Source organism: Trachemys scripta, chromosome 1 (genome assembly GCF_013100865.1).
Source record: "Trachemys scripta elegans isolate TJP31775 chromosome 1, CAS_Tse_1.0, whole genome shotgun sequence".
In the NCBI taxonomy this organism is placed as follows: domain Eukaryota; kingdom Metazoa; phylum Chordata; order Testudines; family Emydidae; genus Trachemys; species Trachemys scripta.
This window is the reverse complement of record NC_048298.1, coordinates 306,798,703-306,826,154: the sequence shown is the minus strand read 5'-3', so window position 1 is coordinate 306,826,154 and position 27,452 is coordinate 306,798,703. Positions and strand designations below refer to the sequence as shown.

The window sequence follows — 27,452 nt, the reverse complement described above, 5'->3', positions numbered from 1 at the left end:
TCTTATTCTGTAAGAGTAACACGGCTGTAACACAGCCGTGTTAGTCTATATCCGCAAAAAGAAGAACAGGAGTACTTGTGGCACCTTAGAGACTAACAAATTTATTAGAGCATAAGCTTTCGTGGACTACAGCCCACTTCTTCGGATGCATATAGAATGGAACATGTATTGAGGAGATATATATACACACATACAGAGAGCATAAACAGGTGGGAGTTGTCTTACCAACTCTGAGAGGCCAATTAATTAAGAGAAAAAAAATTTTTGAAGTGATAATCAAGCTAGCCCAGTACAGACAGTTTGATAATAAGTGTGAGAGTACTTACAAGGGGAGATAGAGTCAATGTTTGTAATGGCTCAGCCATTCCCAGTCCTTATTCAAACCGGAGTTGATTGTGTCTAGTTTGCATATCAATTCTAGCTCAGCAGTCTCTCTTTGGAGTCTGTTTTTGAAGTTTTTCTGTTGTAATATAGCCACCCGCAGGTCTGTCACTGAATGACCAGACAGGTTAAAGTGTTCTCCCACTGGTTTTTGAGTATTTTGATTCCTGATGTCAGATTTGTGTCCATTAATTCTTTTGCGTAGAGACTGTCCGGTTTGGCCAATGTACATGGCAGAGGGGCATTGCTGGCACATGATGGCATATATCACATTGGTAGATGTGCAGGTGAACGAGCCCCTGATGGTATGGCTGATGTGATTAGGTCCTATGATGATGTCACTTGAATAACTATTTCTGTAAATTTCCAAGTGTAGACAAGCGCTTAAAGGTGTCCAGCCAGAGATCTGGAAACATCTGTGGGGGTAGGTGAATATTCACCTGAATATTCCTTAGTGCATTAACATTTCCCTGGTATTTCATTTAAAAGAGATGCGCACACACTGGTACTTGTACAGAAATTTACAAAATCTTATTGGCATTGGTTCAAATACAGGTAGTAGTATTGTATATTTATTTCTCTACGTGAATTTAATGACTGAAAATGAGCACATGATAAACTGTGATGTGAACCAGGGATAATATGTACAGACACCATACGGTATGATTTTCCTCAGTGCATCTCCGTTCTAATGTGCAACACATTTCTGCTCTTCCAGTCCTGGGCCACTCTTGACCAGAGGCTGCCAGTTGTGCCAAAAATGATTCTGTCATCCACGTGGGAATAGGATGTAAAGCAAACTCATTTCCACTTGTGACCCATTAGAGAATTTGATCTTGCGTTTTCATAAATGAAACGCCAACACATAAAACCTACTTGTTTCACATTAGACCCACTACCTTCATTTTCAGTTTTTCCTTTTAAATTTGCCCTTATGTTTGAAATACTCTTTACACAGTGCTGTGGGTATGAAGTTGGAATGCATGTGCCCGCACTTTGTATGTTATACAGTACATATCGTTTAGAGACTGTTAGAATCATTTTGCAGCTGCTCAGTCTCCAGAATTTTTAAAGTGCCTTTTTGTTTTCAGTTATACATGATGCAACCATTAACTGGAGGTCAAGATAAATTAAAATCAAATAATAAAAACCATGCACAAAGTAAAACTAGACCCTTTGCATGTGAATTTACATACATCTTTAGGATACTTTGAGAAGATTGGTTGTGATGGAGGTAATAAATAATCCACCAGACACTGTTGTATTTATAGCGTAGATGATGGCAAAGGCCTCAATCCTGCAAACAGTCATGCAGATGCTTAACTTCATGTGTGTAGTCACACTGAGTTCAAAGGGATTACTCCCTTCACTGGAATTTAACTAGATTATGCTTCATGCTTTCAAGTTAAATATGTACATCATGTTTCCAGGATGAGGTCCTAAAATGTTAAGGCTTTAAAGAACCTCAACTAACTTGTTATTACTGAATCTCCACTCAGCTAAACGATTTCAACTATTAAAATAAACTGCTTAGGAAAGTCATTTTATGTCACATGATCTAGATTTTCAACCAAAGGCCTATGTAGTCCACACATCTTTTTTAAACAGGCTCTTAATTTTATACACTGAATTTAGATAGAGCTTTTTTAAAAATAAATTAACAGATGGAGGCTCTAAATATTGAATCTTTGCAACTGTCCATCAAAAGGCTCCTTATTAAGATGTATATTTTCTGTAATTGACAAGATATATGCCTCTGAATATTGGGATTTCGAAATCAGAGGCCCAGTCAATCGTGCAATACAGAGGTATTGCTTGGACAAAATAACAGTAACATTTTAAAATAATCCTAAAAATAACACAGCTGGAAGGTGTTTGTGGTCCTTTCCTCATTCCTAGAAACTTGACTTTTTAAACATAGTTTTTATAATATTTACCATTGCCTTCATGTTAGATTTAGCACTCAACAACAAATTAAATTAACTTTTTTCCTGACATACAGTTCTGTGCCAAATATTAGAAATTTAAGACCTGTGGGGTAAATATTTCTCTTTCTAAATTTTCTTCCTCCCCACTTGAATCTTTACAATAATAAAACACTTCTTGGATTTACAAGATGTTAGTAGGCAAATACTACTTTCATGTAGAGGGGAATACCTTGAGAATTTTTTCAGCTGTACTAATCAAAACTTCATGTAAGGTATTTTTATTCTTATATAAATGTTATCTGAAAGAACAGATTTTATTGAATTTTTTTATTTGAACTTCATTAGTTCTGTGTAAACATTGTATTTAACTCTGATTTTAAATGCAACTTTTTGTACTGAAGAAATAAGATTTTAGTTGCACAATACAGTATTACTGTAATTTAAGTCCAATTTAGTGTTCTCTACTGTTTATAGCAGTAAATTGAATTTTGAGCTTCAGCAGTTCTATCTAATCTAATTATGCTAAATAGGGTTTTTGTGTTTATTCCTTCAAATTTATTTCACTGTTGTTCTAGCGTGTTAAATCTGGCAGAGATGGCAGTGCGCGTAGCCGCAGAGAAGGGAGTGGTAGTGGGGGTAAGTACCTGGAATAACAATTTTGCTTAAGTGTTGGAGTTGTCAACGTTCTAAAAGAAGAGTTTTTCTTAAAGTGTTGTAAACCCTTTTATATTTATGCAAGTACATATTGAGTAATGCATAAATATTATTTTGCAAACTTCACTTACATTTTTTAGCTCCTTTGGTCTTAGTATTGTGAATATTAATCTTTGCTCTGTAAAATCTCCACTAATATGGTAGCTTTTTTGTTTTTTTTTAGGGTTTATATAGCACATACAGGTCTCACAGTTTTTCTAAAAATAAATTTGTGACCTGTTTATAAAATAGTTTAACTGAACACTCTTTGAATGTTAAATTTTGGATAAACAACACATTTTAAAGAGTCATTGTCTATAGGAGGGGAGGGATAGCTCAGTGGTTTAAGCATTGGCCTGCTAAACCCAGGGTTGTGAGTTCAGTCCTTGAGGGGGCCACTTAGGGATCTGGGCAAAAATCAGTACTTGCTAGTGAAGGCAGGGGGCTGGGCTTGATGATCTTTCAAGGTCCCTTCCAGTTTTAGGAGATGGGATATCTCCATTAATTATTATTGTCAAGTGCCCTGAGAAAGAGAAAAAATAGCTATAAGAACAGGTTTGTAAAATGCTTCTGTGAATTGTTTTTAATTGGGGAGATTTTTGCAATGACTTGTAGACACTTTCTCACAATCCTAAAACTCGGAATTGGTTCTCTGGTCAACAATACTGGGACAAATTTAGATTTACAGTTCAGCATAACCACCTTGATTTACAGATGCAACAGAAAATCAGCTTTTCAAAAATCTAGCAGGGATAAGAGGATTTTATAAACAAAGGTGATCACTATAATGTGTAAGTGGCCCAAGAGAAATTTAGCATAGTGCCATAAAATAAGAAATACAGGGTTTTTTCCATAGATGCTATAAAAAAGACATTTTGGACTGATCACACACAAGTGAACGTCACTGTGCATGTGTGAATGGTCACATCACATTGCTCATGAATGGCAAAGCCATGAGTGACTTAAGCAGGTACCAAATACATGCTTAGAAAGCCTTCATACCACCTATCGTACATTTTGCTTACATTTCCTGTTACAGAAAACCAATGTGTGGAATGGTTCAGGACGTTTGGTTTTTTTACTAAAAATTGAACTATTTTTCTTGTCCTTCCACCTGCAAAGCCAGATGTCTTAATTACCACTTATCCAATTGTACAAGGCTCATAAAAAACCATGAAAACCACTAACATAACCCAGAATAGCTTTTCATTACTTAAATAATTTACATCTATTAAGTCTCCTATCTTAGGATCTTATGGGGTTAGAACGGAGTTCTGGAGTGCCTTAGCAAAGAGATTATCTTTCTATTTTGCAGTGGTATGAAGCCCCCATTTTTAGCTCTGCAGTCCTACGAGATAGACTTTGAATTAATTACATTTTTATATAGAGAAACCCCATCACTTGTCGGGGATTGTCGTTTTGAGCCTCAGGCTAAGATAATTTTAAGGGGAAATTCCTCATGTTGGTAGGAGGGAGAGAAGAAAAGATTTCTGGGACAGTTTTTTGAATCTGCTCAGGGATTTGAAATATTAGAATAAATCCTACAGAGATCGATTAGTAAGCAAAGTGCAGGTCAGGCAGTCAAAAGTGCATGATGAACAATACATAGTTCTGCAATTTATTGCATAGATATGACTGCCACATGTGTATGTATGTGGATGTTTTAGTCAGCTTTATCACACACACTTGTACTGTCATCTAAACATTTATTCACATTAATTAAATCTGAAGTTATAGGAAACTGTTATACCTAGAAAACATACCATATCATCATTTCAGATTGCCTCTTTTTTTGATAACTAATTTTTGGGTTCTTGTCACCTATATGAATCTTGGAGATTCATGATCCTTATGAATAGGGCCCTACCCAAATTCATAGTTGTGAAAACACGTCATGGATCATGAAATCTGCTCTTGACCATAAAATCTGCTCTCCCCTGTGAAATCTGGCTGTTGTAGGGGGCTCGCAGTATTGCAACCCTTACTTCTTTGCTGCCTTCAGAGCTGGGTGACTGGAGAATGTAGAGTGGTGGCTGCTAACAGGCACCCAGTTCTGAAGGCACCACCACCGCCAGCAGCAGAACAGAAGTGAGGGTGGCATGGTATGCGGGGGGCAGGGCCAGCCTTACGGGTGGGTGATGGCTGAGCTGGGGAGAGATGGAACTTCCTCTTTCCCTGCATGAACCACTCCCGGAGCCAGGTCAGACCCACCTCCAGGAACCTCCCCTGGCTGCAGGAAGCGCCACAGCTGCTGTCTGGGGGTCCAGCTCTGAAGGCAGTGCTGCCGCCAGCAGCAGCACAGAAGTAAGGGTGGCAATACTACATCCCCTCGACAGTATCCATGCAACCACCCCACACAACCCCCTTTTGGGTCAGGACACCCATGGTTACAACACCGTGAAATTTCAGGTTTTTAAAATCCTGTGATTGTGAAATTTACCAAAATGGCCCATGAATTTGGTAGGGACCTACTTATGAACCCTAAGGAAGAAATTCACTGTAGTGGGCTGGGCCCAAACAAAGTCCTCTGCACCTATGGTCTGGTCACAAAGTAGTCATGCAGGATGACCTGTGGACCCCATGCTTGTTTAGGTAGAAATGGAGGGCAACGTTGGGCTCAGACCAAAGGTTTCAGACTTGTGCAAAACAATGGCCCTGATATCCATGTAAGTGTTGCAAAGGGCCCCTTTCCTCTTTCACAGCTACATTCTGTCATCGTATGTACCCTTGTTAAGAGTTAAGAGTTAAAGAGTGGAACATTACCTGAGGCTATGTCCTCACTACGGGGGAGGAGGGTCGATTTAAGATGCGCAAATTCAGCTACGTGAAAAGCGTGGCTGAATTCGACGTATCCGAGCTGACTTACCCCGCTGTGAGGACGGTGGCAAATTGACCTCCGCGGCTCCCCCATCGACGGCACTTACTCCTACGCGCTGGTGGAGTACAAGCGTCAATTCCAGGATCAATTGTCGTGTCCTGACGAGATGCGATAATTCGATCCCCGAGAGATCGATTTCTACCCGCCAATTCAGACGGGTAGTGTAGACGTAGCCTGAGAGAGAAAGGGATGTTTGGTAGCTTAATAAATAAGGATGTAAATGCAAGAGTAAAGCTAATAGGGGAAATAAGAAAGATCCTAGCTGAGAAGAAGTTAAGACAGCTTTAAAGATCCTGAGCTAGCATTTTGTCAATACTTCTCTTAAGGACAAAAAATATATGTGGAAAATGGAACGAGAGTTGAACTCATTAGGAACTTCTACCACAAGCTCTAGTCATTCTAAGGCACTGAGTTTTTTCAACTCCACAGATTCATACATCCACCATAGACCACAAGTAGAGAAATGTATGGACACTTGGAACGCTAATGTAGGAGATCAAATCTCATAAGAGCAATGGGTCCGAGTTGAGCTATAGCTGTGCACTCTTCCATATTGATTTCGATTTTTGTGCAGAGTTCTTCAGTTATTGTATTTAACGCCTGAGAGACTGAAAAGAATTTAGGCTTTGGGAACAAACTTTTGTAGGAAAAGGTTCTAAGGATGCTCATTTATGCAAATTTTGTGAAACTGACAAAAAATCAAACAGTTTTTGAAACAGCTCAACAAATAAGCAGTATTACAAAGGAGGCTCTGTACTGAGCCTGAAGGTATTTCTACTGGTGCTCCCAATAAAAAGTTGAGGCAAGATGTACTACTTAAACTTTTCAGAAGTAGTCAAAGGCACCACAGATTGATAACTGGGTATGCTAGCCTTGGGAAACACTATCGGTGAAAAAGTTGGTACACAAGAGGCAATAGACATAAGGACTGTATTGTAGTATAGCTCCCATTTACAAACTTGCAGTAAGATCCAGTGGGACCAAAAGCCCTAAATACTCATTTTTTCTGTGCTTGGCATAGCTTAACAGGATTGCAAATCTGTGTTTCACAGTTTAAAAATGCTATGTACGCAATCTGCCCGAGGCACACAAATAACATAAATATGGGTTACTTTATTCAAGATTTTTGGATATGTTTATTGCTAAAAAAAAATTTAAATTAGGAATACGCAGCATACACAGCTGTGTAGGGCACCATGAAATTTGCGGCACCAAATTGCCCCAAATTTCATGGTGCCCTAGGCAGCTGTGTGCTGCATACGTGGCAGCACCAGCCCCAGTGACCAGCCCTTAGCTAAGAGCCAGTTGGTTTTTAGCTCATGTGGTACAGCAGGGGTGGGCAAACTACAGCCCGCGGGTTGGGGCTGCACCACGTGGCTTGGCCCTGCTCCAGCTGGGGCCGCTCCAGCGCTCCGGCTGGGTCACAGGCCTCACCACGTGGCTCGGCCCTGCTTCAGCGCTCCAGCCAGGGCACTGGGTCAGGGGCTGCACTACGCAGTTTCCGTGGCATTACCCCGCTCTGGCACTCAGTCAACCTGTGGAACTCCTTGCCTGAGGAGGTTGTGAAGGCTAGGACTATAACAGGGTTTAAAAGAGTACTAGTTACTTCAATGTATACCCCAAATTAAGCAACACAATAAAAGAACTAAAAGAGAGCCACCATGGCTTAACACCCTGTAAAAGAAGCAGTGAGAGATAAAAAGACTTCCTTTAAAAAGTGGAAGTCAAATCCTAGTGAGGAAAATAGAAAGGAGCATAAACGCTGCCAAATTAAGTGCAAGAATGTATTAAGAAAAGCCAAAGAGGAGTTTGAAGAACGGCTAGCCAAAAACTCCAAAGGTAATAACAAAATGTTTTTTAAGTACATCAGAAGCAGGAAGCCTGCTAAACAACCAGTGGGGCCCCTTGATGATCGAGATACAAAAGGAGCGCTTAAAGACGATAAAGTCATTGCGGAGAAACTAAATCATAGAATCATAGAATATCAGGGTTGGAAGGGACCTCAAGAGGTCATCTAGTCCAACCCCCTGCTCAAAGCAGGACCAATTCCCAACTAAATCATCCCAGCCAGGGCTTTGTCAAGCCGGGCCTTAAAAACCTCCAAGGAAGGAGATTCCACCACCTCTCTAGGTAACGCATTCCAGTGTTTCACCACCCTCCTAGTGAAATAGTTTTTCCTAATATCCAACCTGGACCTCCCCCACTGCAACTTGAGACCATTGCTCCTTGTTCTGTCATCTGCCACCACTGAGAACAGCCGAGCTCCATGCTCTTTGGAACCCCCCTTCAGGTAGTTGAAGGCTGCTATCAAATACCCCCTCATTCTTCTCTTCTGGAGACTAAACAATCCCAGTTCCCTCAGCCTCTCCTCATAAGTCATGTGCTCCAGACCCCTAATCATTTTTGTTGCCCTCCGTTGGACTCTTTCCAATTTTTCCACATCCTTCTTGTAGTGTGGGGCCCAAAACTGGACACAGTATTCCAGATGAGGTCTCACCAATGTCGAATAAAGGGGAACGATCACGTTCCACGATCTGCTGGCAATGCCCCTACTTATACAGCCCAAAATGCCGTTGGCCTTCTTGGCAACAAGAGCACACTGTTGACTCATATCCAGCTTGTCGTACACTGTGACCCCTAGGTCCTTTTCTGCAGAACTGCTACCTAGCCATTCGGTCCCTAGTCTGTAGCAGTGCATGGGATTCTTCCGTCCTAAGTGCAGGACTCTGCACTTGTCCTTGTTGAACCTCATCAGGTTTCTTTTGGCCCAATCCTCTAATTTGTCTAGGTCCCTCTGTATCCGATCCCTACCCTCTAGTGTATCTACCACGCCTCCTAGTTTAGTGTCATCTGCAAACTTGCTGAGAGTGCAGTCCACACCATCCTCCAGATCATTAATAAAGATATTAAACAAAACCGGCCCCAGGACCGACCCTTGGGGCACTCCGCTTGAAACCGGCTGCCAACTAGACATGCAGCCATTGATCACTACCTGTTGAGCCCGACGATCTAGCCAGCTTTCTGTCCACCTTACAGTCCGTTCATCCAGCCCATACTTCTTTAACTTGGCGGCAAGAATACTGTGGGAGACCGTATCAAAAGCTTTGCTAAAGTCAAGGAATAACACATCCACTGCTTTCCCCTCATCCGCAGAGCCAGTTATCTCATCATAGAAGGCAATTAGGTTAGTTAGGCACGACTTCCCCTTCGTGAATCCATGCTGACTGTTCCTGATCACTTTCCTCTCCTCTAAATGTTTCATAATTGATTCCTTGAGGACCTGCTCCATGATTTTTCCAGGGACTGAGGTGAGGCTGACTGGCCTGTAGTTCCCCGGATCATCCTCCTTCCCTTTTTTAAAGATGGGCACTACATTAGCCTTTTTCCAGTCATCTGGGACCTCCGCCGATCGCCATGAGTTTTCAAAAATAATGGCTAATGGCTCTGCAATCTCACCCGCCAACTCCTTTAGCACCCTCATGGACTTGTGCACGTCCAGTTTTTCTAAATAGTCCCGAACCACTTCTTTCTCCACAGAGGGTTGGTCACCTTCTCCCCATGCTGTACTGCCCAGTGCAGCAATCTGGGAGCTGACCTTGTGCGTGAAGACAGAGGCAAAAAAATCATTGAGTACATTAGCTTTTTCCACATCCTCGGTCACTAGGTTGCCTCCCTCATTCAGTAAGGGGCCCACACTTTCCTTGATTTTCTTCTTGTTGCTAACATACCTGAAAAAACCCTTCTTGTTACTCTTAACATCTCTTGCTAACTGCAACTCCAAGTGTGATTTGGCCTTCCTGATTTCACTCCTGCACGCCTGAGCAATATTTTTATACTCCTCCCTGGTCATTTGTCCAATCTTCCACTCCTTATAAGCCTCTTTTTTGTGTTTAAGATCAGCAAGGATTTCACTGTTTAGCCAAGCTGGTCGCCTGCCATATTTACTATTCTTTCTACACATCGGGATGGTTTGTTCCTGCAACCTCAATAAGGATTCTTTAAAATACAGCCAGCTCTCCTGGACCCCTTTGCCCTTCATGTTATTCTCCCAGGGGATCCTGCCCATCTGTTCCCTGAGGGAGTCAAAGTCTGCTTTTCTGAAGTCCAGGGTCCGTATTCTGCTGCTCTCCTTTCTTCCTTGTGTCAGGATCCTGAACTCGACCATCTCATGGTCACTGCCTCCCAGGTTCCCATCCACTTTTGCTTCCCCTACTAGTTCTTCCCTGTTTGTGAGCAGCAGGTCAAGAAAAGCTTTGCCCCTAGTTGGTTCCTCCAGCACTTGCACCAGGAAATTGTCCCCTACACTTTCCAAAAATTTCCTGGATTGCCTGTGCACCGCTGTATTGCTCTCCCAGCAGATATCAGGGTGATTAAAGTCTCCCATGAGAACCAGGGCCTGCGATCTAGCAATTTCTGCTAGCTGCCAGAAGAAAGCCTCGTCCACCTCATCCCCCTGGTCTGGTGGTCTATAGCAGACTCCAACCACAACATCACCCTTGTTGCTCCCACTTCTCAACTTTATCCAGAGACTCTCAGGTTTTTCTGCAGTATCATACCGGAGCTCTGAGCAGTCATACTCCTCTCTTACATACAACGCAACTCCCCCACCTTTTCTGCCCTGCCTGTCCTTCCTGAACAGTTTATATCCATCTATGACAGTACTCCAGTCATGTGAGTTGTCCCACCAAGTCTCTGTTATTCCAATCACATCATAGTTCCCTGACTGTGCCAGGACTTCCAGTTCTCCCTGCTTATTTCCCAGGCTTCTTGCATTTGTGTATAGGCACTTAAGAAAACTCAATGATCGTCCCTCTTTCTCAGCATGAGACAGGAGTCCTCCCCTCTTGCGCTCTCCTGCTTGTGCTTCCTCCCAGGATCCCATTTCCCCACTTACCTCAGGGCTTTGGTCTCCTTCCCCCGGTGAACCTAGTTTAAAGCCCTCCTCACTAGGTTAGCCAGCCTGCTGGCGAAGATGCTCTTCCCTCTCTTCGTTAGGTGGAGCCCGTCTCTGCCTAGCACTCCTTCTTGGAACACCATCCCATGGTCGAAGAATCCAAAGCCTTCTCTCCGACACCACCTGCGTAGCCATTCGTTGACTTCCACGATTCGACGGTCTCTACCCCGGCCTTTTCCTTGCACAGGGAGGATGGACGAGAACACCACTTGCGCCTCAAACTCCTTTATCCTTCTTCCCAGAGCCACGTAGTCTGCAGTGATCTGCTCAAGGTCATTCTTGGCAGTATCATTGGTGCCCGCGTGGAGAAGCAGGAAGGGGTAGCGATCCGAGGGCTTGATGAGTCTCGGCAGTCTCTCCGTCACATCGTGTATCCTAGCTCCTGGCAAGCAGCAGACCTCTCGGTTTTCCCGGTCAGGGCGGCAGATAGATGACTCAGTCCCCCTGAGGAGGGAGTCCCCGACCACCACCACCCTCCTCCTCCTCTTGGGAGTGGTGGTCGTGGAACCCCCATCCCTAGGACAGTGCATCTTTTGCCTTCCAATCGGTGGAGTCTCCTTCTGCTCCCTTCCCTCAGATGGGCCATCTAGTCCACTCTCCGCATTAGCACCTGTAGAGAGAACATGGAAACGATTGCTCACCTGTATCTCCATTGCTGGTGCATGGACGCTCCTCTTTCTTATTCTGGAGGTCACATGCTGCCAAACCTCCTCACAATCCTTCTGTCCCTGCTCCGCCTGCTCTGAATCTTCAGAACATTGTGGCCGTAGAAGCATCTCCTGACGTCTGTCCAGGAAATCTTCATTTTCCCTTATGCAACGCAGAGTCGATACTTGTTTCTCCAGCCCTCGAACCTTCTCCTCCAGTATGGAGACCAGCTTGCACTTTGTTATAATGTTAAGACAAAGGATGACAATGGAAACTCTATGGAAGCAAAAAATTTCTGTAGAGGTTTTATCTGCTACGGTATAAATTTTGAGTTATAGTAATTGTTGGAAAGACTAAACAAGCATTTGCAGTAAAGATCCACTGCAAACATTTCTCAGACTGAAAATAAGTTCTGCCTACATTATTCTAGAAACAACACAAATTGTAAATGATAAAATTGCTCTTCTTACTTTTAAAATAATAAGAGTTACTGTCCATAATGAAAACAATATTCTATGCAGTCACAAAATTTTAGTCAATTACACTTTATTTATTTAACAATGGCACATATAGTGAAGAGTCGAACTAGCTCTTTGTGTCAGTGACTAACTTCTAGTGAAAGTAAACTAACTTTAATCTGCAAAGGAGCAATTTATCATTCTCTATTAAAAAGCCATTACTACATCATCGCTGTAATTAGTCTAGCAGGGCCATTCACACTGTATTGATTTTTGGTCCATCCAAAATGCCAATAGACCAATACAATATTAATTGAAGGAATATTTTTCTTTGGTTTAAAGAACCAAAAAATAAAAAAACCTTTAAAAGAATTTGAGTACAAAAAGCAGGTTAAGATATTTTATAAATTTGATTTAAAAATTATATTTAATCACGAAAAGCAAGTAAACTTGGAACTATGGCTACCACTCTCATAATCTCCCTTGCTTCTCCTCTCAATCTGTGTGCATAATGGTTAATCGGATTTATACATGCATAGAGATGGATAATACACTCCGAATCCTGGCATTTATTACTCTGCACAAAATCCGGTGCCAATCCTCCTGGGGTTTCCTAGCACAAATGGTCACACACAAGAAAATGAAGAATTAACCTCTCATCTGCTAGTAGCTGCTAGGCTACTGATAGACTAGTTGTCATTTTCAAGTGTGAGGCTAACTCTAGAGGAAAGGTCAACAAAAAAATCGGAGGTTGTTATGGAAAAGTCAATGCACCAATTACATTCACAGCAGAATAGATTTGGAGACAATTTATTCAATACTCAGACAAAGTACACTCCCCTGTGAAAACACTAGCACACCTAACCAATTTTTAAAATTAACATTTGATTGACATGACTAGTCTGTTAAATATGAAATCCGAGATTTCACTTGAGTTCATAAAATCCCTAGAAAAGACAAGTCATGGACGTTGTAATCATGCTCACTCAGTAAGATCGTAACACTCTGCTAAATAGAGTTGTAAGGATTATTGCTTTGTTTTTATATCTACATGGCATGCATTTGTAAACCTGTTAAAACTTCCTAAATAAAGCATTAAAATAAATAAATAATATATACTTATATCTGACCTTTGCAATATACAAAACAAGGTGGATTAAGGGTAGAGTAGCAGCCTGTGGATTAAGGGTAGAGTAGCAGCCTTAACTCTGATTTTCCAATATGCAGTATTGTTGTAACTGTGCTGGTCACAGGATATTAGCGAGACAAGGTGGGTGAGTTAATATTTTTTACTGAACCAACTTCTTTTGGTGAAAGAGACAAGTTTTTGAGCTAACACAGAAGAAGAGCTGAAAGCTTCTCTCTCTCCAACAGAAGCTAATTCAATAAAAGATATTACCTAAAACACCTTGTGTCTCTGCTTTTCCTAGCTACTTATGTCATATGCTTAATGTAAAATTTAGTGTAATTACATTATGCATAAATGTGCACATTTATTATTGTTCACTCATATACTTTCAGCTGCACTTTAAAAGCTACTGTTGATTATTGTACATACAGATGGTGCAGATTGCTAGAAGGGAAAATTAAACTAAAAAGAATGAACATATAAAACAAAATCACCGGTAATTTTTATGTGGAAGAATGATTAGTACAACAAAATCTTGTATACGTAATTCTACTTTGGAATACTTAAAAGTTTTGGCACTGCTATATCCAGCTGAAAAGGTTCTCATTTCTCTGCAAATGTTTTTGTACTTCTTAGTCGGCAGATTAGTTACATGTGTAATGCTGACAGACTCTGGTTATTGATGGGCGGGGTTACATACTTCCCCTAGCTGAGGAAGCGTATCCCGAGCTTCAGAGACTCCCCCAATTGAAATCTCGGACGAGCCCCCACTTGTTACACCAACAGACCCTGGATGTCAGCAGGCAGGATCGAACCTGGGACCTCTGGAGCTTAGTGCATGAGCCTCTACCACAGGGGTGGGCAAACTTTTTGGCCCGAGGGCCCCATCGGGGAATAGAAATTGTATGGCGGCTCATGAATGCTCACAAAATTGGGGTTGGGGTGTGGAAGGGGGTGAGGGCTCTGGATGGGCGTGCAGGCTCTGGGGTTGGACTGGGGATGAGGAATTTGGGGTATAGGAGGGTGCTCTAGGCTGGGACCAAGGGGTTCGTAGGGTGGGAGGGGAATCAGGGCTGGGGCAGGGGTGTGGGAAGGGGAGCAGTTTCAGGCTGGGAGTGCGGGCTCTGGGGTGGGGCAGGAGATGAGAGGTTTGGGGTGCAGAAGGGTGCTCTGGGCCTGGATCGAGGGGTTTGGAGAGCAGGAAGAGGATCAGGGGTGAGGCAAGGGGTTGAGGCATGGGGAGAGGCTCAGGAGTGCAGGCTCTGAGCGGTGCTTACCTCAAGCAGCTCCCAGAAGCAGTGGCATGTCCCTTCTCTGGCTCCTATGCGGGGCATGGCCAGGCGGCTCTGCACGCTGCGCCATCCGCAGGTACCGCTCCTACAGCTCCCATTGGAGCGCCGGAGGGAGCCATTGGAGCACATAGGAGCCGGAGCGGGTCCATGCCACGGCTTCCGGGAGCCGTGCAGTCCAGCCCCCGACCCTGCGCTCTAGCTAGAGCATAAGAATGGCCATGCTGGGTCAGACCAAAGGTCCATCCAGCCCAGTATCCTGTCTACCGACAGTGGCCAATGCCAGGTGCCCCAGAGGGAGTGAACCTAACAGGCAATGATCAAGTGATCTCTCTCCTGCCATCCATCTCCACCCTTTGACAGACAGAGGCTAGGGACACCATTTCTTACCCGTCCTGGCTAATAGCCATTAATGGACTTAACCACCATGAATTTATCCAGTTCTCTTTTAAACGCTGTTATAGTCCTAGCCTTCACAACCTTCTCAGGTAAGGAGTTCCACAAGTTGACTGTGCGCTGCGTGAAGAAGAACTTCCTTTTATTTGTTTTAAACCTGCTGCCTATTAATTTCATTTGATGACCCCTAGTTCTTGTATTATGGGAATAAGTAAATAACTTTTCCTTATCCACTTTCTCCACATCACTCGTGATTTTATATACCTCTATCATAACCCCCCTTAGTCTCCTCTTTTTCAAGCTGAAGAGTCCTAGCCTCTAATCTCTCCTCATATGGGACCCGTTCCAAACCCCTAATCATTTTAGTTGCCCTTTTCTGAACCTTTTCTAGTGCCAGTATATCTTTTTTGAGATGAGGAGACCACATCTTTACGCTGTATTCGAGATGAGGGCGTACCATCGATTTATATAAGGGCAACAATATATTCTCAGTCTTATTCTCTATTCCCTTTTTAATGATTCCTAACATCCTGTTTGCTTTTTTGACCGCCTCTGCACACTGCGTGGACATTTTCAGAGAACTATCCACGATGACTCCAAGATCTTTTTCCTGACTTGTTGTAGCTAAATTAGCCCCCATCATATTGTATGTATAGTTGGGGTTATTTTCTCCAATGTGCATTACTTTACATTTATCCACATTAAATTTCATTTGCCATTTTGTTGCCCAGTCACTTAGCTTTGTGAGATCTTTTTGAAGTTTTTTAGCAGTTTAGTATCATCTGAAAACTTTGCCACCTCACTGTTTACCCCTTTCTCCAGATCACTTATGAATAAGTTGAATAGGATCGGTCCGAGGACTGACCCTTGGGGAACACCACTAGTTACCCCTCTCCATTCTGAGAATTTACCATTTATTCCTACCCTTTGTTCCCTCTCTTTTAACCAGTTCTCAATCCATGAAAGGACCTTCCCTTTTATCCCATGGCAGCTTAATTTACATAAGAGCCTTTGGTGAGGGACCTTGTCAAAGGCTTTCTGGAAATCTAAGTACACTATGTCCACTGGATCCCCTTTGTCCACATGTTTGTTGACCCCTTCAAAGAATTCTAATAGATTAGTAAGACACGATTTCCCTTTACAGAAACCATGTTGACTATTGCTCAACAGTTTGTTTTTCTATGTGTCGGACAATTTTATTCTTAACTATTGTTTCGACTAATTTGCCCGGTACAGACGTTAGACTTACCGGTCTGTAATTGCCGGGATCACCTCTAGAGCCCTTTTTAAATATTGGCGTTACATTAGCTAACTTCCAGTCATTGGGTACAGAAGCCGATTTAAAGGACAGGTTACAAACCTTAGTTAACAGTTCCGCAACTTCACATTTGAGTTCTTTCAGAACTCTTGGGTGAATGCCATCTGGTCCCGGTGACTTGTTAATGTTAAGTTTATCAATTAATTCCAAAAACCTCCTCTCGTGACATTTCAATCTGTGACAGTTCCTCAGATTTGTCACCTACAAAAGCCAGCTCAGGTTTGGGAATCTCCCTAACATCCTCAGCCGTGAAGACTGAACCAAAGAATCCATTTACCATGAACCAGCAGAATACGGACCCTGGACTTCAGAAAAGCAGACTTTTGACTCCCTCAGGGAACAGATGGGCAGGATCCCCTGGGAGAATAACATGAAGGGCAAAGGGGTCCAGGAGAGCTGGCTGTATTTTAAAGAATCCTTATTGAGGTTGCAGGAACAAACCATCCCGATGTGTAGAAAGAATAGTAAATATGGCAGGCGACCAGCTTGGCTAAACAGTGAAATCCTTGCTGATCTTAAACACAAAAAAGAGGCTTATAAGGAGTGGAAGATTGGACAAATGACCAGGGAGGAGTATAAAAATATTGCTCAGGCGTGCAGGAGTGAAATCAGGAAGGCCAAATCACACTTGGAGTTGCAGTTAGCAAGAGATGTTAAGAGTAACAAGAAGGGTTTTTTCAGGTATGTTAGCAACAAGAAGAAAATCAAGGAAAGTGTGGGCCCCTTACTGAATGAGGGAGGCAACCTAGTGACCGAGGATGTGGAAAAAGCTAATGTACTCAATGATTTTTTTGCCTCTGTCTTCACGAACAAGGTCAGCTCCCAGATTGCTGCACTGGGCAGCACAGTATGGGGAGAAGGTGACCAGCCCTCTGTGGAGAAAGAAGTGGTTCAGGGCTATTTAGAAAAACTGGACGTGCACAAGTTCATGGGGCCGGATGCGCTGCATCCGAGGGTGCTAAAGGAGTTGGCGGGTGAGATTGCAGAGCCATTAGCCATTATTTTTGAAAACTCATGGCGATCGGCGGAGGTCCCAGATGACTGGAAAAAGGCTAATGTAGTGCCCATCTTTAAAAAAGGGAAGGAGGATGATCCGGGGAACTACAGGCCAGTCAGCCTCACCTCAGTCCCTGGAAAAATCATGGAGCAGGTCCTCAAGGAATCAATTATGAAACATTTAGAGGAGAGGAAAGTGATCAGGAACAGTCAGCATGGATTCACGAAGGGGAAGTCGTGCCTAACTAACCTAATTGCCTTCTATGATGAGATAACTGGCTCTGCGGATGAGGGGAAAGCAGTGGATGTGTTATTCCTTGACTTTAGCAAAGCTTTTGATACGGTCTCCCACAGTATTCTTGCCGCCAAGTTAAAGAAGTATGGGCTGGATGAACGGACTGTAAGGTGGACAGAAAGCTGGCTAGATCGTCGGGCTCAACAGGTAGTGATCAATGGCTGCATGTCTAGTTGGCAGCCGGTTTCAAGCGGAGTGCCCCAAGGGTCGGTCCTGGGGCCGGTTTTGTTTAATATCTTTATTAATGATCTGGAGGATGGTGTGGACTGCACTCTCAGCAAGTTTGCAGATGACACTAAACTAGGAGGCGTGGTAGATACACTAGAGGGTAGGGATCGGATACAGAGGGACCTAGACAAATTAGAGGATTGGGCAGAAAAAAACCTGATGAGGTTCAACAAGGACAAGTGCAGAGTCCTGCACTTAGGACAGAAGAATCCCATGCACTGCTACAGACTAGGGACCGAATGGCTAGGTAGCAGTTCTGCTGAAAAGGACCTAGGGGTCACAGTGGACGAGAAGCTGGATATGAGTCAACAGTGTGCTCTTGTTGCCAAGAAGGCTAACGGCATTTTGGGCTGTATAAGTAGGGGCATTGCCAGCAGATCGAGGAACGTGATCGTTCCCCTTTATTCGACATTGGTGAGGCCTCATCTGGAATACTGTGTCCAGTTTTGGTCCCCACACTACAAGAAGGATGTGGAAAAATTAGAAAGAGTCCAGCGGAGGGCAACAAAAATGATTAGGGGTCTGGAGCACATGACTTATGAGGAGAGGCTGAGAGAACTGGGATTGTTTAGTCTCCAGAAGAGAAGAATGAGGGGGTATTTGATAGCAGCCTTCAACTACCTGAAGGGGGGTTCCAAAGAGCATGGAGCTCGGCTGTTCTCAGTGGTGGCAGATGACAGAACAAGGAGCAATGGTCTCAAGTTGCAGTGGGGGAGGTCCAGGTTGGATATCAGGAAAAACTATTTCACTAGGAGGGTGGTGAAACACTGGAATGCGTTACCTAGGGAGGTGGTGGAGTCTCCTTCCTTGGAGGTTTTTAAGGCCCGGCTTGACAAAGCCCTGGCTGGGATGATTTAGCTGGGAATTGGTCCTGCTTTGAGCAGGGGGTTGGACTAGATGACCTCTTGAGGTCCCTTCCAACTCTGATATTCTATGATTCTATGATTATCTTTATATTTTTCTTTCTTTATACATGCCTTCTGTCAACCCAGTGGTTATAATAGGTTTGTGAACTTGTCCTGCTTTTGGTTTCTTTTGACTTTCTCTGCATGATCTCTGTCTTTCCTCCCATTTTGGCAGCTGTCTTTTCCCTGAAAATAGGTACAGTCCTTTCTCAGAAGTGTTAAAAGGTCTGTGTAAATTATTCTTTAATCAAGGGTGATGCATTTTTAATAACACATTTTTATTTAATTTTACAGCTGTTTCCTTTTTTCCTTGGCTAGACAGGCAGACAATCAGTGGCCATTTTTGGTGAAATTTGGTGTTATTTCTATAACCCACAAGTGAGGAATGCATATTAAAGCAAACCAGATTTTCTGTTCACTACAGACTAAAAATCTCACCTCTGTAAAGTATGCACATTTGTGCTAAAATGCATTAAGAGCCAGCTCTTCCTTTGAAATTCTTCTGTCCAGTGTGGGGTCCCAAGATCCTACAGTCTACATTGCAAAATTAAGTTCCATGGAGTTGGCCAAATTACACATTCAGAGAGAGTGAAAAAATATATAAAATATTTATAAGCAAAGAGAGCTGCAAAATGTAAAATTTTATGACAGAAGTTTTCACTACTTACCAATCGTATTATAAAGCTCTCAGTCAGCAAGATTATTAATTACTACCCAGTGACGGCCAAATCATGCATCCCTTGCTAGGGTTTAACACCTCCCAAAAGCAAAGATTACCTTAGTGATAAGTAGGAGCGGCTCTCAATCTCTATTCATAACCCCCCAAGGATATGGGAATTTTGCTTGAGCAAAAGCAAAAGGATCAGTTTCTTGGTTGGTTTGACTCTGGTAGCTCACTAAATATGATGTTTTTAAGACTGAAAAAAATCAATGAGAGGTGAACACTGTTATTTTGTGTTGTACTACTTATATAGAAGATACAAAAAAGTGTTCTACATTGTTTTATGGGTTTTACAGCCAGGCTTATTCCATCTTGTGGGATTTTTTTTTTTAAATGTTTTGAACGTGGATATGCACCCCATTAGCATAGAGATCTAAATCCTCAGGTCCTTACTCAGTTTTTTCCAGAAAAAAACCCAACTCAGCAGAGTTTTTGGGAAGTGTTCTTTCTCTGAACTTGTATGTCATTCTAAAGTATTTATATAAATATAGCATTCATTTGAAAGTTTTTAAATCAAGCTCTAATTTCAATCTCTAAGTGAAAACTTTATTTTAAAAGTTAAAAGGGAAGTGATGAAAACAAAAGAATGGGTCTTTTTATGCCTATTAAGAAACAAATGGGGAAAAAAAATGTCTAGAAGCCCAGAGTGGAAAAAGAATGGGTGGAGTCATTGCTAATTGGGAGGTTGTTGGTCTGGAAGGTGAGCATCTTAGTTATGGAAGTAAACTTATGGAAGACAGGACAGTTGATTTCAGAATTATATCAATGATTAACAGACCTCCACTTCTGTCCAGCCAGCTCAGCATCAACAGAGCACATCTTTAGCAAATTCAGATTGGTTTGAAACTTGGTAATAGGCTAGGTCAGGGGTCGGCAACCTTTGGCACACAGTTCACCAGGGTAAGCATCCTGGCAGGCCGGGCCAGTTTGTTTACCTGCCGCATCCACAGGTTCGGCCGATTGCTGCTCCCACTGGCCATGGTTCGCCGCTTCAGGCCAATGGGGGTGGCGGTTAGCAGCAGCCAGCATATCCCTCAGCCCACGCCGCTTCCCGCAGCCTCCATTGGCCTGGAGCAGTGAACCGTGGCCAGTGGGAGCCGTGATCGGCCTAACCTGTGGACACGGCAGGTAAACAATCCGGCCCGGCCCGCCAGGGTGCTTACCCTGGCGAGCCACATGCCAAAGGTTGCCGATCCCTGGGCTAGGTGCTGAAAAAGCAAATAACTTAGTAAAAGTGTATCAGTATTTAAAGGCAGATACAAAAGAGTGGTAGGTCTAACTAGTTAGTAGAATGAACTGTATTTTACATGGGTGCTGTTTTATGTGTAAGGAGTAAATATGCAAACAAAGCAAATCACATGTATTTCACTTCAGAAAACGTTCATTTTTTTCAGTCTGCTAGTTTTGTTTTGTCAGAAAAAAGTGGTTTCTTGTGTTAGAGTAGATGTGGATTTCCCAATTTTTTTTATTCAGTCACAAGTCCCATTAACTTAATGTCATGAGAATTTTGCCTGAGTAAGGACTAAGTAAAAGCTACATAAGGGCCTTAGGATTCAGTCCAAGAGGCCTCATAGTTAAAATTGCTCAATTTAGGGTACTAAAGTACAGTGGATGGTTTATTTATGAGAGACACAAAGTATGTGAAGTAATATCTTTCATTAGACATTGCTGGTGAAAGAGACAAGTTTTTGAGCGACACAGAGCTCTTCAAGTCTTCAGTTTATTTATAGTCTGTCTGCATTTCTGGTTTTCCTATTTATGTTCAGCTCTTCTGCTTTTCTGTTTATGTCAAACCCTGCTGCTGCTTCTTTGCAATATCTCTAAATTATGTGCGTCTCTCTTCCTTACAACTGTCAGAACCCTTTCACATGCTACCTTGATTTTCTTTATCTTGGTTTCAGGAACCTCCTTCTCTCTGAAACTAACCTATTAAATCTATACAATTGCTGCCATTAGTAGTCTTCCTGTCTGGCAGTCCCAGCCATGTGATTCCCCTCTTCATATCCCTTCAAATCCCTTCCTTTCCTGTCACTTTCATCATCAAGTGCAAACTTACTGTCTTCAGAGTCCTAAGGTTTTATTATTTATTATTTGTATTATTGTAACACCTACGTGCACAGATCCTACCTATTCTCTCACTCTCCCTGCAGACCTTTTTTAATCCTCCTCCGATTCTCATCTTCACACCTTCTTCCATACTTCTTCCAGCTTGCTACTCGCTTCCTGGCCCCTGGGTCTTGTCCAAAGCACATTGTAGTTAATAAGAGACTTCACTGAGCTTTAGATCAGGCCCCTTGTCTCCCAATTGATTTCTGTTTATTCAAATCCCTCCTTAAAACACATTTCATCCATGAAGCTTTTTGATAATAATCCACCAAAGATAGATAAATAATAAATCCTTCTCCTCACCCGATACCCAAAACTGTCTTTTCTCTGTCTGACTTAGATTATATGTTCCTTGGAGCAGAAGCAGTGTCCTCCTGTAAGGCATGTGAATGGCTGAGCACGCTGCACTCAGCAATAATATTAGAGTAAAATAAATATTTGTCTTCCTTGGGGAAGAATACCTTTGTAAAAATTATAACAATTTATTAACAATATTTGTAATAAATATGTGAATTACAATTTGTAGCCCTCTCCTGACTTCATACCCTTTGCCTGTTCCCTTTCAGCTGGGAACATTTCTAATAACAGCATTGTTGCATGTTGCAAAGAAGTATTTTTATGTTTGGCTGCATGGCATAAGATGCTCTGTAAATACACCAATCCAAAACAAGGGGCATTTTCCCCTGGAAGCAAAATATTAAATCACAAATTGTTCCAGCAGACAAAATTGAAAGCTTCCTATAAACTGAAAAAGATTCAAGGCTGCCCTGTGAATGGACCGTTTAGAGGGTCTGGAATACTGCTGTGGCAATAGAATGTTAATCTGACAGTGTCTGGATACTAGGCAGCCATCAGAACAGTCACATTCCAGGGGGCCCATTGCAAACTGAGCTGTGAATAGAATGTTTACAGCAAGACGCAGAGCCAAGATGTACTGTATGTATGAACTGTGCCTCACTGCCATGCCAACAGCACATGCCACTCAGACTTTTCTAATGAAAGGCAAAGTAAGTGTTCTTGATTTAAGACTGATACTGTCTGACAGGTGGATCACACTAATATATGAATAGATATACGTGTCTGAAATGTTTGTATGCATTGTAAAACAGGCATTGTTTGTAGGAACCACATGTTGTAATCTATTTAAACCCTCAAATATTACTTTTCCTTAATTTTAATAGAGGTTTTAAGATGTTAGAATTTGAAGCTAAAAAGATGTAAAATAAAAGTTTAATTATCCTAGCATGAGTGGCACTGCGTATTTTGACACACATACACAGATCACAGAGGTCATATTTTTTAGAAATCTGTATTAAAATTCAATATGATGGCCATCAGGAAAATAATGGTATAAGATATAAAAAAAATTATTTAATGCAAATTAGTCCAATTTCAATTGCCTATCTTGCTTTCATGAAGTATGCGACAGTGTTTTATTGTGGTTTTTCTCTTTTTTTTTTTTTTTTTTTTTTTTTTCCAGATAGTGGCGGTAGTTCTAAGGGGGAACGACTAAGCGCCAAGCTAAGGGCTTTGCCTGGAACAAATGAGCCTTATGAAAGCAGCGGTAATAAAGAAATAGGCAAGTGGACTGTGGTACCTTCTAAGTTGCTCCATCTTGCCTAGACAAATGGAATGAGAAAAATAATTGCTGAAAATCATATTGAATTGCATAAATTGTGGAAGCATTTTCATCATGAAACATGGATGAAAAATAGTTATAGCTTCTTTGTTCCCAGGTCTACCATAAAATCATTAACTTATGCTTGTATGTTGTCAAAGGGACGTATCCATTTTAAAAAGTGATTTAAACTACTGAATCTGCTCACTGCAATCCTCTGCCAGTTTTTGTACTTTTACCATCACACATTCTTATTTTATTAAGGGGAGCTTTTCAAAAGAGCCTAAGGGAGATAGGCACCTCAATCCCATTGAAATTCATTAATGCCTGGAATTCTCTTACTGAACCCATCCACCATTCCTCCTCTGCCAAGCTCCTTCCTAAAACCTATTTCTCTAAGTCTTGCATATTAACTATATAGTTGTAATAAAGCAATAGAAATAATTTTGAAAAGGAAACTCTAGCCACCAGAACATTTGCATGACCACTGTTGTTCTCTTCCTCCTGTTCTGTAATGGGGTAATGTAGAACCCAAACCTGCATAGACTCTTACACCCATGCAGAATCTCATTGACTTCAGTAAAACTGCACTTGGGTATAATGGTTTTAGCTACTAAATCCCAATGCGGTAAACTTTTCAGGGCATGAAATCAGTGTCGTTCATGTGTCCTGTAAAGCATCATGCACATCTATAGCATGCTCCACATAATTCTTGATTTTAGTCTTGTGTGATTGATACAAGCTAAATTGCTTTAAAATAAAGTTTGTTTCAACTCTTTTCTTTTGAATCCTAGATGCTTCCTATGTAGATCCACTTGGACCACAAACAGAGAGACCAAAAACTGCAGCAAGAAAAAGAATGGATGAAGATGAGTTTGCTGATGAAGAATTAGGAGAGGATTTGCTTCCAGAATAATGTGCAGTACAGGATAACATTTATGTGTTTTGAAAGTTTTAGCAGAAAAATATTCAGAAATGATAATTTTGTATTAGAATTTGATAAAATGTTTGAGAAAAATTTATGTTGTATTTATGGTAATGTGTGTGTGTATGTGTATATATATATCAAGTCAAGAATTTCTATTATAATCAATAAAAACAGTAAAAAGAGTTTTTTGTTTTGATCGTGCATATAAGCAGTGCTCAGGCACTTTTCTAACAAACTGGTTGTGAATTGTAGCAAATTTAGAAAGCTTTTGTTTGCACAGATATTACACATTCTAACAGTATCAAGCATAGATGTCTCTTGAGTGGTTTACATTTTTATAGCATCTTTCAACCCCAAATACCTCAAAGGTCATGCAAGAAGGATGGGAATTTCACAGGCCTAATGAGAGAGCAGAATTTATTTCATAATCAATATGAACTGATTTACTTTAATGGTGTCACACATTACACTGTCATCTTCAAGGCCCAATTCAGCAAAGCACATAAGCAAATGCTTAATTGAATGAGATTTAAGCACATACTTAAGATCAGGCTTAAATGATTTGCTGAATCTGAGCCAAAATGCAGCTACACTCAGACTTCAAAATTGGCACCTACTTCCTCACTCGAGGTCAGCCCTTGGGTGTTTAAAAGGAAAGTATCATATTTTTGTCATTTTACTTCTGTTAGCCCAGTGTGTGGTCAGAGGGCGCTGGATTTTATTCTAGCATGTGCATCATCAACAGAATTGGTAACTCAATTTCAGTTGCAGAATATTAGTTATTGAGAACTGAGCTTGATTTTCAGATCCCAGGTTGTGTGCAGAACTGACAGAAAAAACATCATTTTACTTGTGAACCGAACAAGTCTGATATGGAGATATTTACAGGGTGACCATATTTCCCAAAGAGAAAATGGGACACCCCAGCCACTCACCCAAGGTGTCCCCCTGTCCCCACATGAGATTGTTGCCCGTCGCTGGAACCCTGAGGAGGGCCCCTCAAGAGTCTGTCATCTATCACTGGAACTTTGCAGGGGGCCCCTTGTCGTTTGTCACTGCTGTCACCTGTTGCTGGAACCCTGCCAGGGCCCCGCTGGCTGTCTGCTACAGAGTCCTGCAGCCCCTAGGGCTGAAGCAGAGACTATAGGGAGCTCTCTGGAAGTCACAAAATCCATGACCTCCGTGACATAAACATTGCCTTAATTATTTGACATTGATAACCACAAGTGACGGATTTATATTAACCACAAAATCAACCAGGCACTTGAACCAACTTCCAAACCCAAGAGATGGAATCAAATCACTTGACATCATCAACCCTTGGCTGATGGATCATCTGTTGGAGAAGTCTTTGGGGTAGAACCCTGCATCAAAGACAGCTGCATGGCCAGGAATTAGGGTCCAGAGATCCTCAAAGATAGTTAGCTGTTGACGAGCTAAGCCTAGCTGCCCCATATGGGTTCCATCCAGCCATAATAGTTTTCATTAAATATAAACTTGTTTCAAATTTTTGAAGTTTGGGACATGACAAAGGAAGTAACTCTGGGGCCTCAGCTGCCTCCATCAGCAATTCCTGCAGTCCTGGACCTGCAGCATCAGAAGGGATTGGAAGCCTTGTCTAGGGCACGCACTGCACCAGTAGCTTAGCACCTTGCTCATACATGGGGCCATTACACAATGGTCAGGTCAGAATTTTGCATTTCTCTGTCCCTCTCATGATGTAGAAAACTAGGCATGCAATGCAGCTGCTATTGTGGGCCTCATCCAAGGCCCACTGAAGTCAAACTACACTACACTAGTACATATTAAACATATTGATACACTTTATTGTTCACTCTCTTGAAACATGAGCTCTTATTAATAAATAGAGGTGAAAGAGCTAGGTACAGTGACAAATCTCCACACTCTCAAGCAAAACTTCCATTAGCTGCAAAGTTACAAGAGAATTCAATGGGAAATTTGATTGAATAAAGACCAGAAGATTGGGCCTTTAATTAACAGTTGTGGTCCTGAGCGACATAATTTGGATCTACATCTGAAATTTTCCAAAGTGTGTGCAGATGACCCACAGCTCTACCTATCCTTCAGTACATACAAACAAACCACTGCCACCAAGAAGGCCCAGTGCTTGGATGGGATCTGCTTATCAGTAAAGAACAGCTGGCTGAAGTGGAACCTGAGAAAGATAGTGGTGATGCTGGTGGTCAGAGGAAAGTATTTTGAAGATTTGCAACTATGAGGCAGTCTTCTTTGGTTGCAGGTACACCTCCACAATCGGTCAAGTCAGCCTGTAGTTTAGGAGCACTCTTACATGCCTCATTGAAACTAAGCTTTCACATAGCAGCATCTGGAAGCAATGCTTTCTATTGTCTCTGGTTAGCAAAGAGACTCTGTCCCAGCCTGGTGGACAATGAACTGGCCTCAGTTATTCAAGCCTTAGTCACCTCTCAGCCGGATTACAGCAATGCAATATACCTGGCCATGAAACCTTCAGCAGTGAGGAAATGTCAAGTAATATTGAACACTGCAGCACTTCCTCTCAGCCACATTGAGGTATGACCTGTTGCCAAACCTGTCCTCTGCTCTCTACACTGGCTTCCCACAGAATGTCAAATCAAGTTCAAAGTCTCAGTCCTTGTCTAAAAGAGGCTCCATGGCATCTAAAAGATCAGCTAAAGCTGCAGGATGAAGACTGTGGTAACAACTTCACTCCTCCGGCACAAGGGAACTCCCTCCAATAAGGGTAAATCTTGTCTGTGCAGGAGACAACCGTCATGAGTGTGGTATAAAACGCCTCTAGAATAGATCCAGGGTTTGTTACAACCATTAAAGGCAAGGGCAAGCAGCAAAGCTCAGATCCCGTTCTAAGGTGTTTGGCTCTGAAGTGCTGATCCTAGTCTATGGTCGCTAAGAATTATTTCAGCCATTTGCAATCAGGCTTGTACTCATTGCTTAGAATCTCCACCATCCATACTCTGAAGGCAGCAGTGACACAATCTTTCTATTCTGACCTGTAGAGCTTCATGTGTATAAACTAACTGTTCCTTTCATTTCTCCCATATGAATGTAGACTGAAAGCAATTCCAAAGTGCTTTTCTGATAATCTTTTTGGGAAAAGATAAAAGCTGGATCTGTCTGAATCCTGCCATTCTTTGGCCCAACTTCCCAAATTATACCATCCAAATAAAGAGCAATTCTAAATGGCTCTGCACCAAAACAATCCTGACCTCAATGGAGGCTAGTGCAGGAGGGTTACAAAAACCTAGATCCAGCCACATTTTCAGCCTCAAGCCCCCAAATTCAAATGTCTAAATAGAGAATTAGCCTTGCTGCTCCTAGTGCACATACATATTCTGGAATTTAGAGCATGTGCACGGCAAAACCCCAGTTGGGCAATTTTGGGTCCCAAGGCAAAATAGATAGAAAGTGAACATAGCCACTTCTGCTTCACTAGGAAAATCTGGATGCTGATGCCTCCCAGCCCAACAGGAATGGTAAAACATGGACATATATCTCTCTCATAGAGCTGGAAGGGACCCCAAAAGATCTTTGAGTCCAGCCCCCTGCCTTCACTAGCAGGACC

At 42.1% G+C, this 27,452-nt stretch overlaps 1 protein-coding gene across 1 annotated transcript in view; it reads left to right on the top strand.

Annotated features, from left to right (window-relative positions):
* The window catches only part of IFT88 (intraflagellar transport 88), a 93,852-nt gene extending 69,803 nt beyond the window's left edge, over nt 1-24,049 (top strand). The window contains 3 exon segments of the mRNA XM_034758779.1: nt 2,885-2,945; nt 22,804-22,902; nt 23,736-24,049. Of these exon segments, the coding sequence (XP_034614670.1) occupies nt 2,885-2,945; nt 22,804-22,902; nt 23,736-23,857 (282 nt within the window). The 3' untranslated portion in view covers nt 23,858-24,049.
* Nucleotides 24,050-27,452: the final 3,403 nt, after the last annotated feature.